This window comes from Oncorhynchus masou, unplaced genomic scaffold (genome assembly GCF_036934945.1).
Source record: "Oncorhynchus masou masou isolate Uvic2021 unplaced genomic scaffold, UVic_Omas_1.1 unplaced_scaffold_2816, whole genome shotgun sequence".
In the NCBI taxonomy this organism is placed as follows: domain Eukaryota; kingdom Metazoa; phylum Chordata; class Actinopteri; order Salmoniformes; family Salmonidae; genus Oncorhynchus; species Oncorhynchus masou.
Window position 1 is genome coordinate 4,505 of NW_027009242.1, and position 20,346 is coordinate 24,850.

At 43.7% G+C, this 20,346-nt stretch overlaps 1 protein-coding gene across 1 annotated transcript; it reads left to right on the forward strand.

The window, feature by feature from the left end:
• Positions 1-254: 254 nt before the first annotated feature.
• LOC135533925 (matrix metallopeptidase-21-like) lies at positions 255-18,465 on the forward strand. The gene is made up of 9 exons (XM_064961120.1): positions 255-939; positions 1,852-1,974; positions 5,965-6,117; positions 6,528-6,667; positions 8,329-8,470; positions 10,433-10,562; positions 11,662-11,789; positions 12,615-12,787; positions 18,100-18,465. Exons 1-9 carry the CDS (start codon positions 255-257, stop codon positions 18,463-18,465), a joined length of 2,040 nt encoding a protein of 679 aa, XP_064817192.1.
• The last annotated feature ends 1,881 nt before the right edge of the window (positions 18,466-20,346 follow it).

A 20,346-nucleotide genomic window follows, 5' to 3' on the forward strand; every position in this document is an offset into this window, starting at 1 on the left:
AGACTGGTAGCCAGACTAGAGGAATGTTATCTAAACAGACTGGTACCCATACTAGAGGAATGTTACCTCAACAGAGTGGTACCCAGACTAGAGGAATGTTATCTAAACAGACTGGTAGCCAGACTAGAGGAATGTTATCTAAACAGACTGGTACCCAGACTAGAGGAATGTTATTTAAACAGACTGGTACCCAGACTAGGTTATTTCCTGTTAGATGTTCTAGAGGTGTTAGTTCGACCAGCTGTTTTGACAACATGCCATATTTCCAGCTATTTCTCTCAAGGTACGGCTTCATAAGACCGGTGAACTGGGAGGAGCTCCAGTTTGACCAATCAACAGGCATTTCTAACGATGAAGACTTTCCCGGGGAGGAAGACCTATCTGGGATACAGGAGGGAGACTCGTCGTTGTCACGTGCAGAGACTGATGATGATGACGATGACTCTCCAAATCCCACTGAAAGCCAAGCCTTCATCTCAGCTCTCAGAGACTTCCAGATGGTGTCCGGCCTGTCTGTCACAGGGCTGTTTGACGACGCCACCAAGGCTGCCATGAACAAGCCACGGTGTGGGGTCCCGGATAAGGAGACTGATGATGCTACTGAGGAAGTACACAACTCCACCAGCTCAGCACTTGGAATCAACACCGCCACCTGGCTAACTAGGAACACAGACACCTCAGAAAACTCTAACAAAACATTCGGTGGTGTTTTAAATGGCTCTGCTACTGATTACACAGTGGACGATAACATATTCACTGACCTTTCTAATGGCACTGATGGAAACTACACAGAGGTTGACAATTCATTCAGTGACATTTTTAATAGCACTGTTAGTACCTACAACGGTGATATATCTGCCAGTAGCACAACTGAATACTACAACCCAGTCGGTGATACTCTCAATGATTCTGCTATAAACAACACAGAGAATAACAGCAATACACACAGTCACACAGTGCACGACCCTACCAGTGCTACTGACAGACCTCATCAGAGGCCTCCTCCTACCACTGCTACTGACAGACCTCATCGGAGCCCTCCTCCTACCACTGCTACTGACAGACCTCATCAGAGGCCTCCTCCTACCACTGCTACTGACAGACCTCATCAGCGTAAGAGCTCTTCTCCTACCACTGCTACTGACAGACCTCATCAGAGCCCTCCTCCTACCACTGCTACTGACAGACCTCATCAGAGCCCTCCTCCTACCACTGCTACTGACAGACCTCATCAGAGCCCTCCTCCTACCACTGCTAATGACAGACCTCATCAGAGCCCTCCTCCTACCACTGCTACTGACAGACCTCATCAGAGCCCTCCTCCTACCACTGCTACTGACAGACCTCATCAGAGCCCTCCTCCTACCACTGCTACTGACAGACCTCATCAGAGGCCTCCTCCTACCACTGCTACTGACAGACCTCATCAGAACCCTCCTCCTACCACTGCTACTGACAGACCTCATCAGAGGCCTCCTCCTACCACGGCTACTGACAGACCTCATCAGAGCCCTCCTCCTACCACTGCTACTGACAGACCTCATCAGAGGCCTCCTCCTACCACTGCTACTGACAGACCTCATTGGAGCCCTCCTCCTACCACTGCTACTGACAGACCTCATCAGAGGCCTCCTCCTACCACTGCTACTGACAGACCTCATCAGAGGCCTCCTCCTACCACTGCTACTGACAGACCTCATCAGAGCCCTCCTCCTACCACTGCTATTGACAGACCTCATCAGAGCCCTCCTCCTACCACTGCTACTGACAGACCTCATCAGAGCCCTCCTCCTACCACTGCTACTGACAGACCTCATCAGAGCCCTCCTCCTACCACTGCTACGGACAGACCTCATCAGCATCAGAACCGCGTGGCCTCACTGCTGTCCAAGCGGAGGCAGAAGAGACACGTGGGGAGACGTGCATGGGGAAACATGGCATTCTCCAAAATGGTGCTGAAGTGGAGGCTGATAGGTGAGGGTTACTATGAGGCTGATAGGTGAGGGTTACTATGAGGCTGATAGGTGAGGGTTACTATGAGACTGATAGGTGAGGGTTACTATGAGGCTGATAGGTGAGGGTTACTATGAGGCTGATAGGTGAGGGTTACTATGAGGCTGATAGGTGAGGGTTACTATGAGACTGATAGGTGAGGGTTACTATGAGGCTGATAGGTGAGGGTTACTGTGAGGCTGATAGGTGAGGGTTACTATGAGACTGATAGGTGAGGGTTACTATGAGGCTGATAGGTGAGGGTTACTATGAGACTGATAGGTGAGGGTTACTATGAGACTGATAGGTGAGGGTTACTATGAGACTGATAGGTGAGGGTTACTATGAGACTGATAGGTGAGGGTTACTATGAGACTGATAGGTGAGGGTTACTATGAGACTGATAGGTGAGGGTTACTATGAGGCTGATAGGTGAGGGTTACTATGAGACTGATAGGTGAGGGTTACTATGAGACTGATAGGTGAGGGTTACTATGAGGCTGATAGGTGAGGGTTACTATGAGGCTGATAGGTGAGGGTTACTATGAGGCTGATAGGTGAGGGTTACTATGAGGCTGATAGGTGAGGGTTACTATGAGGCTGATAGGTGAGGGTTACTATGAGGCTGACAGGTGAGGGTTACTATGAGGCTGATAAGGGAGGATTACAATGAGACTGATAGGTGAGGGTTACTATAAGGCTGATAGGTGATACTATGAGGCTGATAGGTGAGGGTTACTGTGAGGCTGATAGGTGAGGGTTACTATGAGCTGATAGGTGAGGGTTACTGTGAGGCTGATAGGTGAGGGTTACTATGAGACTGATAGGTGAGGGTTACTATGAGGCTGATAGGTGAGGGTTACTATGAGACTGATAGGTGAGGGTTACTATGAGGCTGATAGGTGAGGGTTACTATGAGGCTGATAGGTGAGGGTTACTATGAGGCTGATAGGTGAGGGTTACTATGAGACTGATAGGTGAGGGTTACTATGAGGCTGATAGGTGAGGGTTACTATGAGGCTGATAGGTGAGGGTTACTATGAGGCTGATAGGTGAGGGTTACTATGAGGCTGATAGGTGAGGGTTACTATGAGCTGATAGGTGAGGGTTACTATGAGGCTGATAGTTGAGGGTTACTATGTGGCTGATAGGGGAGGGTTACTATGAGGCTGATAGGTGAGGGTTACTATGAGACTGATAGGTGAGGGTTACTATGAGGCTGATAGGTGAGGGTTACTATGAGGCTGATAGGTGAGGGTTACTATGAGGCTGATAGGTGAGGGTTACTATGAGGCTGATAGGTGAGGGTTACTATGAGGCTGATAGGTGAGGGTTACTATGAGCTGATAGGTGAGGGTTACTATGAGGCTGATAGTTGAGGGTTACTATGTGGCTGATAGGGGAGGGTTACTATGAGGCTGATAGGTGAGGGTTACTATGAGACTGATAGGTGAGGGTTACTATGAGGCTGATAGTTGAGGGTTACTATGTGGCTGATAGGGGAGGGTTACTATGAGCCTGATAGGTGAGGGTTACTATGAGGCTGATAGGTGAGGGTTACTATGAGGCTGATAGTTGAGGGTTACTATGTGGCTGATAGGGGAGGGTTACTATGAGACTGATAGGTGAGGGTTACTATGAGGCTGATAGGTGAGGGTTACTATGAGGCTGATAGGTGAGGGTTACTATGAGGCTGATAGGTGAGGGTTACTATGAGGCTGATAGTTGAGGGTTACTATGTGGCTGATAGGGGAGGGTTACTATGAGACTGATAGGTGAGGGTTACTATGAGGCTGATAGTTGAGGGTTACTATGTGGCTGATAGGGGAGGGTTACTATGAGGCTGATAGGTGAGGGTTACTATGAGGCTGATAGGTGAGGGTTACTATGAGGCTGATAGGTGAGGGTTACTATGAGACTGATAGGTGAGGGTTACTATGAGGCTGATAGGTGAGGGTTACTATGAGGCTGATAGGTGAGGGTTACTATGAGGCTGATAGGTGAGGGTTACTATAAGGCTGATAGGTGAGGGTTACTATGAGGCTGATAGGTGAGGGTTACTATGAGACTGATAGGTGATACTATGAGGCTGATAGGTGAGGGTTACTATGAGACTGATAGGTGAGGGTTACTATGAGGCTGATAGGTGAGGGTTACTATGAGGCTGATAGGTGAGGGTTACTATGAGGCTGATAGAGGAGGGTTACTATGTGGCTGATAGGTGATACTATGAGGCTGATAGGTGAGGGTTACTATGAGACTGATAGGTGATACTATGAGGCTGATAGGTGAGGGTTACTATGAGGCTGATAGTTGAGGGTTACTATGTGGCTGATAGGGGAGGATTACTATGAGACTGATAGGTGAGGGTTACTATGAGGCTGATAGTTGAGGGTTACTATGTGGCTGATAGGGGAGGGTTACTATGAGGCTGATAGGTGAGGGTTACTATGAGGCTGATAGGTGAGGGTTACTATGAGGCTGATAGGTGAGAGTTACTATGAGGCTGATAGTTGAGGGTTACTATGTGGCTGATAGGGGAGGGTTACTATGAGGCTGATAGGTGAGGGTTACTATGAGGCTGATAGGTGAGGGTTACTATGAGGCTGATAGGTGAGGGTTACTATGAGACTGATAGGTGAGGGTTACTATGAGGCTGATAGGTGAGGGTTACTATGAGACTGATAGGTGAGGGTTACTATGAGGCTGATAGGTGAGGGTTACTATGAGGCTGATAGGTGAGGGTTACTATGAGGCTGATAGGTGAGGGTTACTATGAGACTGATAGGTGAGGGTTACTATGAGGCTGATAGGTGAGGGTTACTATGAGTCTGATAGGTGAGAGTTACTATGAGACTGATAGGTGAGGGTTACTATGAGGCTGATAGGTGAGGGTTACTATGAGGCTGATAGGTGAGGGTTACTATGAGGCTGATAGGTGAGGGTTACTATGAGGCTGATAGGTGAGGGTTACTATGAGGCTGATAGGTGATACTATGAGGCTGATAGGTGAGGGTTACTATGAGACTGATAGGTGAGGGTTACTATGAGGCTGATAGGTGAGGGTTACTATGAGGCTGATAGGTGAGGGTTACTATGAGGCTGATAGGTGAGGGTTACTATGAGGCTGATAGGTGAGGGTTACTATGAGGCTGATAGATGAGGGTTACTATGAGGCTAATCGGTGAGGGTTACTATGAGACTGATAGGTGAGGGTTACTATGAGGCTGATAGGTGAGGGTTACTATGAGGCTGATAGGTGAGGGTTACTATGAGACTGATAGGTGATACTATGAGGCTGATAGGTGAGGGTTACTATGAGACTGATAGGTGAGGGTTACTATGAGGCTGATAGGTGAGGGTTACTATGAGGCTGATAGGTGAGGGTTACTATGAGGCTGATAGGTGAGGGTTACTATGAGGCTGATAGAGGAGGGTTACTATGAGACTGATAGGTGAGGGTTACTATGAGGCTGATAGGTGAGGGTTACTAGGGTTACTATGAGGGTTACTATGAGGCTGATAGGTGAGGGTTACTATGAGGCTGATAGGTGAGGGTTACTATGAGGCTGATAGGTGAGGGTTACTATGAGGCTGATAGAGGAGGGTTACTATGAGACTGATAGGTGAGGGTTACTATGAGGCTGATAGGTGAGGGTTACTATGAGGCTGATAGGTGAGGGTTACTATGAGGCTGATAGGTGAGGGTTACTATGAGACTGATAGGTGAGGGTTACTATGAGGCTGATAGGTGAGGGTTACTATGAGGCTGATAGGTGAGGGTTACTATGAGGCTGATAGGTGAGGGTTACTATGAGGCTGATAGAGGAGGGTTACTATGAGGCTGATAGGTGAGGGTTACTATGAGGCTGATAGGTGAGGGTTACTATGAGGCTGATAGGTGAGGGTTACTATGAGTCCAGAGACCCGTCATATTCAACAGAGTGTGTGCTGGCCTCTGTTCATTTCTAGGAGAGGGCTACAGCAGTCAGCTGACCATACAGGACCAGAGACATGTCATCAGCCTGGCCTTCAGGATGTGGAGCGAGGTGTCTCCCCTGGAGTTTGTAGAGGACACATCCTCTCCCCTGGCGGTTGTAGACATCAAACTGGGTTTTGGAACAGGTGGGTCTCGTGTTAGCCTGGGCACCAGTCCGTTTCTGCTAACATACCTATCCTTACCAGTCCCTGTAATGCAATGACACAAAGTACAAGGACTGGAATGTTTGCAGAAACAGACTGGTACACAGTCTTGTCTCACATGCCTTGGTTTAGACAATATTACCTGTGTATTTGGGATGAATTGAATGTTATGAACAAATTGCATCTACTCTCGCCTGGTCCCAGACCTGTATATGCTGTCTTGTTGACAGCTGGTAGGACAGCACAAGCAGATCACGGACCAGGCTTTCATTATGCTATATCTTCCCTGAAAATGGGTATTTTTTTTTTTTTTTCAATTTTATATCTTTACATTTAGTAGAGGCAATGACGATAGATAGTGTGTCCTTTTCCGTTGTGTTTCAACCATGCAGGGAGACACTTGGGATGCAACCAGAAGTTCGATGGTACTGGACGAGAGTTTGCTCACGCCTGGTTCCTGGGAGACATTCACTTTGATGACGATGAACATTTCACTGCACCTAACACTGGCAGTGGGATCAGCCTGCTCAAAGTGAGTGTGGGACAGGATGTTTTGACTCAAACATGATGGTTATCTGTAATATCTGATGGACTTGTGATTTGTGTTGTACCTGCCTGACTTCCCTGCGTTCATTTATAAGACAAACTACATTCATGTAAATATTAGAATACACAGAAAAGCTCAGGGCTGAGTGAGCACTATCAGGTAGGAGACAGGTAGCCTAGTGATTAAATGTCAGGGCTGAGTGAGCACTATCAGGTAGCCTAGTGGTTAAATGTCAGGGCTGAGTGAGCATTATCAGGGAGGAGACAGGTAGCCTAGTGGTTAAATGTCAGGGCTGAGTGAGCACTATCAGGTAGGAGACAGGTAGCCTAGTGGTTAAATGTCAGGGCTGAGTGAGCACTATCAGGGAGGAGACAGGTAGCCTAGTGGTTAAATGTCAGGGCTGAGTGAGAACTATCAGGGAGGAGACAGGTAGCCTAGTGGTTAAATGTCAGGGCTGAGTGAGAACTATCAGGTAGCCTAATGGTTAAATGTCAGGGCTGAGTGAGCACTATCAGGTAGGAGACAGGTAGCCTAGTGGTTAAATGTCAGGGCTGAGTGAGCACTATCAGGGAGGAGACATGTAGCCTAGTGGTTAAATGTCAGGGCTGAGTGAGAACTATCAGGTAGCCTAATGGTTAAATGTCAGGGCTGAGTGAGCACTATCGGGTAGGAGACAGGTAGCCTAGTGGTTAAATATCAGGGCTGAGTGAGCACTATCAGGTAGGAGACAGGTAGCCTAGTGGTTAAATGTCAGGGCTGAGTGAGAACTATCAGGTAGGAGACAGGTAGCCTAGTGGTTGAATGTCAGGGCTGAGTGAGAACTATCAGGTAGCCTAATGGTTAAATGTCAGGGCTGAGTGAGCACTATCAGGTAGGAGACAGGTAGCCTAGTGGTTAAATGTCAGGGCTGAGTGGACACTATCAGGTAGCCTAGTGGTTAAATGTCAGGTCTGAGTGGACACTATCAGGTAGGAGACAGGTAGCCTAGTGGTTAAATGTCAAGGCTGAGTGAGCACTATCAGGTAGCCTAGTGGTTAAATGTCAGGGCTGAGTGGACACTATCAGGTAGCCTAGTGGTTAAATGTCAGGGCTGAGTGGACACTATCAGGTAGGAGACAGGTAGCCTAGTGGTTAAATGTCAGGGCTGAGTGGACACTATCAGGTAGCCTAGTGGTTAAATGTCAGGGCTGAGTGGACACTATCAGGTAGGAGACAGGTAGCCTAGTGGTTAAATGTCAGGGCTGAGTGGACACTATCAGGTAGCCTAGTGGTTAAATGTCAGGGCTGAGTGGACACTATCAGGTAGCCTAGTGGTTAAATGTCAGGGCTGAGTGAGCACTATCAGGTAGCCTAGTGGTTAAATGTCAAGGCTGAGTGAGCACTATTAGGTTGTCTAGTGGTTGAATGTCCGGGCTGAGTGAGCACTATCAGGTTGCCTAGTGGTTGAATGTCCGGGCTGAGTGAGCACTATCAGGTAGCCTAGTGGTTGGGCCAATAACTGAAAAGTTAATAGTTTGAGTCGCCAAGTCGACGAGGTGAAAAATCTGTCAGTGTGCCCTTAAGCAAGGTACTTAGCCCTAATTGCACCTGTAATTTAGTCGAATGTAATTACCCCTGAATACTACCGTTGTTTTCCCACCCGTCAGGTGGCAGTGCATGAGATAGGCCACGTCCTGGGCCTGCCTCACATCTACAGGACTGGTTCCATTATGCAACCCAGTTACCTGCCCCAGGAATCAGGCTTCGAGATCAACTGGATGGACAGGAAGTCCATACAGCACCTCTATGGTAGGACAGAGCCACTGTATGTGAAAGTTGTGGAAACATTACCACCTAGTGGACGAAATAGGAATATACTACCTGTCTACCTATCTACCTATCTACCTATCTACCTACCTACCTACCTATCTACCTATCTACCTATCTACCTACCTACCTACCTACCTACCTATATTCTATAGGCACCGTGATATATTCTATGGGCACCATGATGATTAAATAAATATTATATATTCTATAGGCACCATGATATATTCTATGGGCACCATGATGATTCAATAAATATATTTCTTTTGCATTCTGTATACCTACCTACCTACCTACCTACCTACCTACCTACCTACCTACACCTGTCTATCTACCTACCTACCTACACCTGTCTACCTACCTACCTATCTACCTACCTACCTATCTACCTACCTGCTTACCTACCTACACCTGTCTATCTACCTACCTACCTACCTGCTTACCTACCTACACCTGTCTACCTACCTACCTACCTACCTACACCTGTCTACCTACCTATCTATCAACCTACCTACCTACCTGCTTACCTACCTACACCTGTCTATCTACCTACCTACGTACCTACCCACCTACCTATCTACCTACCTACCTATCTACCTATCTACCTACCTACCTACCTACCTACCTACACCTGTCTGTCTGTCTACCTACCTACCTACGTACCTACCCACCTACCTACCTACCTACCTACCTATCTACCTATCTACCTACCTACCTATCTACCTACCTACCTACCTGCTTACCTACCTACACCTGTCTATCTACCTACCTACGTAGCTACCCACCTACCTATCTACCTACCTACCTATCTACCTACCTACCTACCTACCTATCTACCTACCTACCTACACCTGTCTGTCTGTCTGTCTACCTACCTACCTACCTACCTACCTACCTACCTACCTACCTACCTACCTGCCTGCCTACCTACCTACACCTGTCTACCTACCTACACCTGTCTACCTGTCTACCTACCTACCTACCTACCTACCTACCTACCTACCTACCTGTCTACCTACCTGTCTACCTACCTACCTGTCTACCTACCTGTCTACCTACCTACCTACACCTGTCTACCTACCTACCTACCTACACCTGTCTACCTACCTACCTACCTACACCTGTCTACCTACCTACACCTGTCTACCTACCTCCCTACACCTGTCTACCTACCTCCCTACACCTGTCTACCTACCTCCCTACACCTGTCCACCTACCATCTGGCTGGCTGTCTGTCAACTCCTCTTCCATCTGTTTGTCTGGTCTGGGTCTGTTTCCCTCTAGGGGGCTGTAAGGTTCAACACAGTGTCTGGTCTGTTTCCTTCTAGGGGGCTGTAAGGTTCAACACAGTGTCTGGTCTGTTTCCCTCTAGGGGGCTGTAAGGTTCAACACAGTGTCTGGTCTGTTTCCCTCTAGGGGGCTGTAAGGCTCAACACAGTGTCTTGTCTGTTTCCCTCTAGGGGGCTGTAAGGTTCAACACAGTGTCTGGTCTGTTTCCTTCTAGGGGGCTGTAAGGTTCAACACAGTGTCTGGTCTGTTTCCCTCTAGGGGGCTGTAAGGTTCAACACAGTGTCTGGTCTGTTTCCCTCTAGGGGGCTGTAAGGTTCAACACAGTGTCTGGTCTGTTTCCCTCTAGGGGGCTGTAAGGTTCAACACAGTGTCTGGTCTGTTTCCCTCTAGGGGGCTGTAAGGTTCAACACAGTGTCTGGTCTGTTTCCCTCTAGGGGGCTGTAAGGTTCAACACAGTGTCTGGTCTGTTTCCCTCTAGGGGGCTGTAAGGTTCAACACAGTGTCTGGTCTGTTTCCCTCTAGGGGGCTGTAAGGTTCAACACAGTGTCTGGTCTGTTTCCCTCTAGGGGGCTGTAAGGTTCAACACAGTGTCTGGTCTGTTTCCCTCTAGGGGGCTGTAAGGTTCAACACAGTGTCTGGTCTGTTTCCCTCCAGGGGGCTGTAAGGGTCAGTTCAACACAGTGTTTGACTGGATCAGGAAGGAGAGAACCCAGTACGGTGAGGTGGTGATTCGTTTCAACACCTACTTCATGAGGGACGGCTGGTACTGGCTCTATGAGAACAGGTAAAAACAGACAAATAATCACAATCTTAAAGTTTACCTTTCCATTAGTCAGCACCTCTTCTACGACTTTGGGTGTGTGTCAATTAATTCCTACAGACCAACAACTATATATATATGTGTATTTTGAAAACAATGAGATAGACTTCCTAAATCATCATTATAAAAAGTATGGAAAAGAGGTTGAAGATCACCATGCTCAATGCCAAGCGTCTGCTGGAGTGGTGTAAAGTTTGCCACCATTGAACTCTGGAGCAGTGGAAACGCGTTCTCTGGAGGGATGAATCACGCTACACCATCTGGCAGTCCGATGGACGAATCTGGGTTTGGCGGATGCCAGAAGAACGCGACCTGCCCCAATGCATAGTGCCTTGGTGGAGGACGAGTATTGGTCTAGGGCCGTCTTTCATGGTTCGGGCCCCTTAGTTCCAGTGAAGGGAAATCTTAACGCTACGGCATACAATGACATTCTAGATGATTCTGTTCTTCCAATGTTTCTGATTCTGTTCTTCAGCATGGCAATGCCGCCGTGCACAAAGCGAGGTCCATACAGAAATGGTTTGTCGACATCGGTGGGGAAGAAGTTGACTGGCCTGCCCTGACCTCAACCCCATCGAACACCTTTGGGTTGAATTGGAAGGCCGAATGCGAGCCGGGCCTAATCGTCCAACATCAGTGCCCGACCTCACTAATGCTCTTGTGGCTGAATGGAAGTCAGTCCCCGCAGCAATGTTCCAACATCTAGTGGAAAGCCTTCCCAGAAGAGTGGAGGCTGTTATAGCAGCAATGTTTCAACATCTAGTGGAAAGCCTTCCCAGAAGAGTGGAGGCTGTTATAGCAGCAATGTTCCAACATCTAGTGGAAAGCCTTCCCAGAAGAGTGGAGCTGCAAAGGGAGGGACCAACTCAATATTAGTGCCCATGATTATGTAATGAGATGCAGGTGTCCACATACTTTTGGTAATGTAGTATATCTACAACCTCATTCATTACGTTGTATAAACATTCCCCCCAAAATATAAAGATAAATATCTGCATTTTTCAAAACGCACGTAAATATCATTGCAAGGGTTGAAATCATTCCTCTCTCTGTATGAGGACAGGACCAACCGAACCCGCTATGGTGACCCGGTGGCTCTTCAGGTGGGCTGGCACGGCATACCCCCCGGCGGGGTAGACGCATGTGTTCACGTGTGGAACAGGAACACTGATGCTGTCTACTTCTTTAAAGGTAATGGAACTGACTAGAGTAAACCTGTCTGTCTGTCTGTCTGTCTGTCTGTCTGTCTGTCTGTCTCTGTCTGTCTGTCTCTGTCTGTCTGTCTCTGTCTGTCTCTGTCTGTCTGTCTGTCTCTGTCTGTCTGTCTGTCTGTCTGTCTGTCTGTCTCTGTCTGTCTCTGTCTGTCTCTGTCTGTCTCTGTCTGTCTGTCTGTCTGTCTGTCTGTCTGTCTGTCTGTCTCTGTCTGTCTGTCTGTCTGTCTGTCTGTCTCTGTCTGTCTGTCTCTGTCTGTCTCTGTCTGTCTCTGTCTGTCTGTCTGTCTGTCTGTCTCTGTCTGTCTGTCTGTCTGTCTGTCTGTCTGTCTCTGTCTGTCTGTCTCTGTCTGTCTCTGTCTATCTGTCTTTGTCTGTCTGTCTGTCTGTCTGTCTGTCTGTCTGTCTGTCTGTCTGTCTGTCTGTCTGTCTGTCTGTCTGTCTGTCTCTGTCTCTGTCTGTCTGTCTGTCTGTCTGTCTGTCTGTCTGTCTGTCTGTCTGTCGGTCTGGTCTGGTCTCTGTCTCTGTCTCTCTCTCATATGTTAGAGGCTTGAGTCTCCCTCTTTACTGTGTTTCCATCTGTCGGAGGCTTGAGTCTCCTCTTGACTGTGTTTCCATCTGTCGGAGGCTTGAGTCTCCTCTTGACGTTCAACTCTGGCTGTAAATCGTAGTCCTGACCTACTCTATCATATGACTGTATTAATTGATTCTTGTTAGTTTAGTTTTTTTAAATTATGTCTGTTATGAAAATATCTGTAGAAGTTGAATAAATATATTTGTATGAATATCTCCTTGTGTACACTAGGCACCCAGTACTGGAGGTATGACGATGACAATGACCAGGTGTTTACAGTGGACCCCGAGGGACACCTCTACCCTAGACTCATCTCTGAGGGGTTCCCAGGGGTGCCCAGTCCTATAGACACAGCCTTCTATGACAGAAGGGACTACCACATCTACTTCTTCAAGGGCACCTATGTAAGTCATTAACATATTGTTGATTTGACATATGTCATTAACATATTGTTGATTAACCATGTGTCATTAACATATTGTTGATTAACCATATGTCATTAACATATTGTTGATTTGACATATGTCATTAACATATTATTGATTTGACATGTGTCATTAACATATTGTTGATATGACATATGTCATTAACATATTGTTGATTTGACATGTGTCATTAACATATTGTTGATTAACCATGTGTCATTAACATATTGTTGATTTGACATATGTCATTAACATATTGTTGATTTGACATGTCATTAACATATTGTTGATTAACCATGTGTCATTAACATATTGTTGATTTGACATATGTCATTAACATATTGTTGATTTGACATGTGTCATTAACATATTGTTGATTAGCCATGTCATTAACATATGGTTGATTTGACATGTGTCATTAACATATTGTTGATTAACCATGTATCATTAACATATTGTTGATTTGACATATGTCATTAACATATGGTTGATTTAAAATATGCCATTAACATATTGTTGATTTGACATGTGTCATTAACATATTGTTGATTTGACATATGTCATTAACATATTGTTGATTAACCATGTGTCATTAACATATTGTTGATATGACATATGTCATTAACATATTGTTGATTTGACATGTGTCATTAACATATTGTTGATTTGACATGTGTCATTAACATATTGTTGATTAGCCATGTCATTAACATATGGTTGATTTGACATGTGTCATTAACATATTGTTGATTAACCATGTGTCATTAACATATTGTTGATTTGACATATGTCATTAACATATGGTTGATTTGACATATGTCATTAACATATTGTTGATTAACCATGTGTCATTAACATATTGCTTATTTGACATATGTCATTAACATATGGTTGATTTGACATATGTCATTAACATATTGTTGATTTGACATGTGTCATTAACATATTGTTGATTTGACATATGTCATTAACATATTGTTGATTAACCATGTGTCATTAACATATTGTTGATTAACCATATGTCATTAACATATTATTGATTTGACATGTGTCATTAACATATTGTTGATATGACATAAGTCATTAACATATTGTTGATTTGACATGTGTCATTAACATATTGTTGATTAACCATGTGTCATTAACATATTGTTGATTTGACATATGTCATTAACATATTGTTGATTTGACATATGTCATTAACATATTGTTGATTAACCATGTGTCATTAACATATTGTTAATTTGACATATGTCATTAACATATTGTAGATTTGACATGTGTCATTAACATATTGTTGATTAGCCATGACATTAACATATGGTTGATTTGACATGTGTCATTAACATATTGTTGATTAACCATGTATCATTAACATATTGTTGATTTGACATATGTAATTAACATATGGTTGATTTGACATATGTCATTATCATATGGTTGATTTGACATATGCCATTAACATATTGTTGATTTGACATGTGTCATTAACATATTGTTGATTTGACATATGTCATTAACATATTGTTGATTAACCATGTGTCATTAACATATTGTTGATTAACCATGTATCATTAACATATTGTTGATTTGACATATGTCATTAACATATGGTTGATTTGACATATGTCATTAACATATGGTTGATTTGACATATGCCATTAACATATTGTTGATTTGACATGTGTCATTAACATATTGTTGATTTGACATATGTCATTAACATATTGTTGATTAACCATGTGTCATTAACATATTGTTGATTAACCATATGTCATTAACATATTATTGATTTGACATGTGTCAGTAACATATTGTTGATGTGACATATGTCATTAACATATTGTTGATTTGACATGTGTCATTAACATATTGTTGATTAACCATGTGTCATTAACATATTGTTGATTTGACATATGTCATTAACATATTGTTGATTTGACATATGTCATTAACATATTGTTGATTAACCATGTGTCATTAACATATTGTTGATTTGACATATGTCATTAACATATTGTTGATTTGACATGTGTCATTAACATATTGTTGATTAGCCATGTCATTAACATATGGTTGATTTGACATGTGTCATTAACATATTGTTGATTAACCATATGTCATTAACATATTGTGGATTTGACATATGTCATTAACATATTGTTGATTTGACATATGTCATTAACATATTGTTGATTAACCATGTGTCATTAACATATTGTTGATTTGACATATGTCATTAACATATTGTTGATTTGACATGTGTCATTAACATATTGTTGATTAACCATGTGTCATTAACATATTGTTGATTTGACATATGTCATTAACATATTGTTGATTAGCCATGTCATTAACATATTGTTGATTAACCATGTGTCATTAACATATTGTTGATTTGACATATGTCATTAACATATTGTTGATTTGACATGTGTCATTAACATATTGTTGATTAGCCATGTCATTAACATATGGTTGATTTGACATGTGTCATTAACATATTGTTGATTAACCATGTGTCATTAACATATTGTTGATTTGACATATGTCATTAACATATGGTTGATTTGACATATGTCATTAACATATTGTTGATTAACCATGTGTCATTAACATATTGCTTATTTGACATATGTCATTAACATATGGTTGATTTGACATATGTCATTAACATATTGTTGATTAACCATGTGTCATTAACATATTGTTGATTTGACATATGTCATTAACACATGGTTGATTTGACATATGTCATTAACATATTGTTGATTTGGCATATGTCATTAACACATGGTTGATTTGACATATGTCATTAACATATGGTTGATTTGGCATATGTCATTAACATATTGTTGATTTGACATATGTCATTAACATATTGTTGATTAACCATGTGTCATTAACATATTGTTGATTTGACATATGTCATTAACATATGGTTGATTTGACATATGTCATTAACATATTGTTGATTTGACATATGTCATTAACATATTGTTGATTTGACATGTGTCATTAACATATTGTTGATTTGACATATGTCATTAACATATTGTTGATTAACCATGTGTCATTAACATATTGTTGATTTGACACATGTCATTAACATATGGTTGATTTGACATATGCCATTAACATATTGTTGATTAACCATGTGTCATTAACATATTGTTGATTTGACATATGTCATTAACATTTGGTTGATTTGACATATGTCATTAACATATTGTTGATTTGACATATGTCATTAACATATTGTTGATTTGACATATGTCATTAACATATGGTTGATTAACCATGTGTCATTAACATATTGTTGATTTGACATATGTCATTAACATATGGTTGATTTGACATATGTCATTAACATTTGGTTGATTTGACATATGTCATTAACATATTGTTGATTTGACATATGTCATTAACATATTGTTGATTAACCATGTGTCATTAACATTTTGTTGATTTGACATGTCATTAACATATTGTGAATTTGACATGTGTCATTAACATATTGTTGATTAGCCATGTCATTAACATTTTGTTGATTTGACATGTCATTAACATATTGTGAATTTGACATGTGTCATTAACATATTGTTGTTTTAGCCATGTCATTAACATATTGTGAATTTGACATGTGTCATTAACATATTGTTGATTTATGTTTAATATTCTTTATTAATCTCCTTCCTGTTTGTTTTTCATTTATCTGCTTGATTCGGTTGTTTAAATGTGAAATGTTTAGAGATTTCATAAGCACTTTAAATAAAGTTTGATTTGATACATTTGAAATGTTCGTCAGCAGAAAAACACCATAAAAACGGTTCAGTAAAGGGCTACATTATTCTCCACAGAGTTTAAACATTCCTCCTTTAATATTCCCCAATTATATCCAAGTGGAAAAAGTGAAGGAAAAAAATGCCTGAATCAGCTGTTAAAACACGTGGAAATATTGTGTTCCGTAGAAAATCCCCATCGGAGTTGTTTTGTTTGTTGATAAACTGAACATTTACCATCTTGTTGTTTAGTACATTCATCACCGGCCTCGTTTACATTTTTCAACGGTTGTTTATTTCCTCCTCCTGTCATCTAAACAGGTAAATGTGTTCCAACAGGTGTATGTGTTCCAACAGGTGTATGTGTTCCAACAGGTGAATGTGTTCCAACAGGTGTATGTGTTCCAACAGGTAAATGTGTTCCAACAGGTGTATGGGTTCCAACAGGTGTATGTGTTCCAACAGGTGTATGTGTTCCAACAGGTAAATGTGTTCCAACAGGTGTATGTGTTCCGACAGGTGTATGTGTTCCGACAGGTGTATGTGTTCCGACAGGTGTATGTGTTCCATCAGGTGTATGTGTTCCAACAGGTGTATGTGTTCCAACAGGTGTATGTGTTCCAACAGGTGTATGTGTTCCATCAGGTGTATGTGTTCCATCAGGTGTATGTGTTCCAACAGGTGTATGTGTTCCAGCAGGTAAATGTGTTCCAACAGGTAAATGTGTTCCAACAGGTGTATGTGTTCCAACAGGTGTATGTGTTCCATCAGGTGTATGTGTTCCAACAGGTGTATGTGTTCCAGCAGGTAAATGTGTTCCATCAGGTGTATGTGTTCCAACAGGTGTATGTGTTCCAACAGGTGAATGTGTTCCAACAGGTGTATGTGTTCCAACAGGTGAATGTGTTCCATCAGGTGTATGTGTTCCAACAGGTGTATGTGTTCCAGCAGGTAAATGTGTTCCATCAGGTGTATGTGTTCCAACAGGTGTATGTGTTCCAACAGGTGAATGTGTTCCAACAGGTGTATGTGTTCCAACAGGTGAATGTGTTCCATCAGGTGTATGTGTTCCAACAGGTGTATGTGTTCCAACAGGTGTATGTGTTCCAACAGGTGTATGTGTTCCAACAGGTGAATGTGTTCCAACAGGTGTATGTGTTCCAACAGGTGAATGTGTTCCATCAGGTGTATGTGTTCCAACAGGTAAATGTGTTCCAACAGGTGTATGTGTTCCAACAGGTGAATGTGTTCCATCAGGTGTATGTGTTCCAACAGGTGAATGTGTTCCAACAGGTGTATGTGTTCCAACAGGTAAATGTGTTCCAACAGGTGTATGTGTTCCAACAGGTGTATGTGTTCCAACAGGTGAATGTGTTCCAACAGGTGTATGTGTTCCAACAGGTGTATGTGTTCCAACAGGTGAATGTGTTCCATCAGGTGTATGTGTTCCATCAGGTGAATGTGTTCCAACAGGTGTATGTGTTCCAACAGGTGTATGTGTTCCAACAGGTGTATGTGTTCGACGTGACAGCCACCCGCGTGTCCCCAGGCTTCCCAAGGAAGATCACAGCTGTGTTCCCAGCAGTAGCGTCTGGGGATCACCCGGGCGGTAGCATAGACGCCGCCTACTTCTCCTACACGCACAACGCTGTCTTCCTGTTCAAGGATACACAGTTCTGGAGGGTGGTGGGGAGGAGCAGAGACCGCTGGAGGAGACCGGCGCTGCCACGCAACGGCCTGATGCCACACAACGGCCTGCTGCCACACAACGGCCTGCTGCCACACAACGGCCTGCTGCCACACAGGAAGGTGGAGGAACAGTGGTTTGACATTTGTAACGTTCACCCCTCAGCCCTGAAAGTGGCCCGTCGATGATAGGGGGGGGGCTATGAGGATACTGTGTAATGTTCACCCCTCAGCCCTGAAGGTGGCCCGTCGATGATAGGGGGGCTATGAGGATACTGTGTAATGTTCACCACTCGGCCCTGAAGGTGGCCCGTCGATGAGAGGGGGGGGCTATGAGGATACTGTGTAATGTTCACCACTCGGCCCTGAAGGTGGCCCGTCGATGAGAGGGGGGCTATGAGGATACTGTGTAATGTTCACCACTCGGCCCTGAAGGTGGCCCGTCGATGAGAGGGGGGCTATGAGGATACTGTGTAATGTTCACCCCTCAGCCCTGAAGGTGGCCCGTCGATGATAGGGGGGGGGGGGCTATGAGGATACTGTGTAATGTTCACCCCTCGGCCCTGAAGGTGGCCCGTCGATGAGAGGGGGGGCTATGAGGATACTGTGTAATGTTCACCCCTCGGCCCTGAAGGTGGCCCGTCGATGAGAGGGGGGGCTATGAGGATACTGTGTAATGTTCACCCCTCGGCCCTGAAGGTGGCCCGTCGATGAGAGGGGGGCTATGAGGATACTGTGTAATGTTCACCCCTCGGCCCTGAAGGTGGCCCGTCGATGAGAGAGGGGGCTATGAGGATACTGTGTAATATTCACCCCTCGGCCCTGAAGGTGGCCCGTCGATGAAGGGGGGGGGCTATGAGGATACTGTGTAATGTTCACCCCTCGGCCCTGAAAGTGGCCCGTCGATGAGAGGGGGGGGGGGGGCTATGAGGATACTGTGTAATGTTCACCCCTCGGCCCTGAAGGTGGCCCGTCGATGAGGTGGGGGGGGGGGGGGGGCTATGAGGATACTGTGGGATTAGGGGAGCCTGGACCCAGATCGGATGGCACTCGTACCAACTCTAAACATGACACTGAGCGAGGAGCACAGACTGGCCCTGTAGCCATGACAACAGAGTTTCTGAGGTGCACCACTGGTTTCACAGTAGACTGACTCATATCCATTACATAATAGGATGTATTCGTCTACAACGCATGTCATTCATTATGATAACTATTGTTAACTATTATCAACCTTGTACATGTCCACAATATATATTTAGTTGTTTCAAAAAACAACGTTGTTATTTTAATAGTTTAATGGCCACGATGAGAGACACCTGTGTCTTTTGACACTATGTCAACGAGTCATCCAGCAGTGTTTGTGATTATACCCTGATGAAGATGGCTTGGCTGTCGAAACGTTGGACATTTTTTTGCATCTGAGCTCATAGAGTGTAACGGCGTTCTTCGTTTGTCGAAAGAGAGTCGGACCGAAATGCAGCGTGTTGGTTACTCATGTTTTTAATGAATGAATCGCGGTACATGAAATAACTGATATAAATAAATAACAACAAAACGGAAAGTGAAACCTAATTACAGCCTATCTGGTGAAACTACACAGAGACAGGAACAATCACCCACGAAATACACAGTGAAACCCAGGCTACCTAAATACGGTTCCCCATCAGAGACAACAAGAATCACCTGACTCTGATTGAGAACCTCCTCAGGCAGCCAAGCCTAAACTAAACACACCCCTAATCAACCACAATCCCAATGCCTACAAAAAAAACAATACGACAACACAATAACATAAACCCATGTCACACCCTGGCCTGACCAACTAATTAACTAAAACACAAAATACTAAGACCAAGGCGTGACATAGAGTGGTGAGGCTCTCCTTTATTTTTATATTGTAATAGTTTATACAATATATTATATTGTAATAGTTTAGACAATATGTCGTTGAAGACAATAATGCCTTTTATGGCATGTTCTTATTGTTTCTATGTTGTAAAAGTTTTATTGATATAAAATCAGTTGTGTTATATGGACTGAATTGAATTGACAAAAACAACTCTGGAA

Excerpts from the sequence above, each read along its gene's own strand:
- LOC135533925 (XM_064961120.1), top strand. The coding sequence starts at position 255 with ATGCCATATTTCCAGCTATTTCTCTCAAGGTACGGCTTCATAAGACCG. Across the intron at positions 1,975-5,964 it reads GCTGAAGTGGAGGCTGATAG|GAGAGGGCTACAGCAGTCAG; the intron begins GTGAGGGTTACT and ends GTTCATTTCTAG. Across the intron at positions 6,118-6,527 it reads CAAACTGGGTTTTGGAACAG|GGAGACACTTGGGATGCAAC; the intron begins GTGGGTCTCGTG and ends TCAACCATGCAG.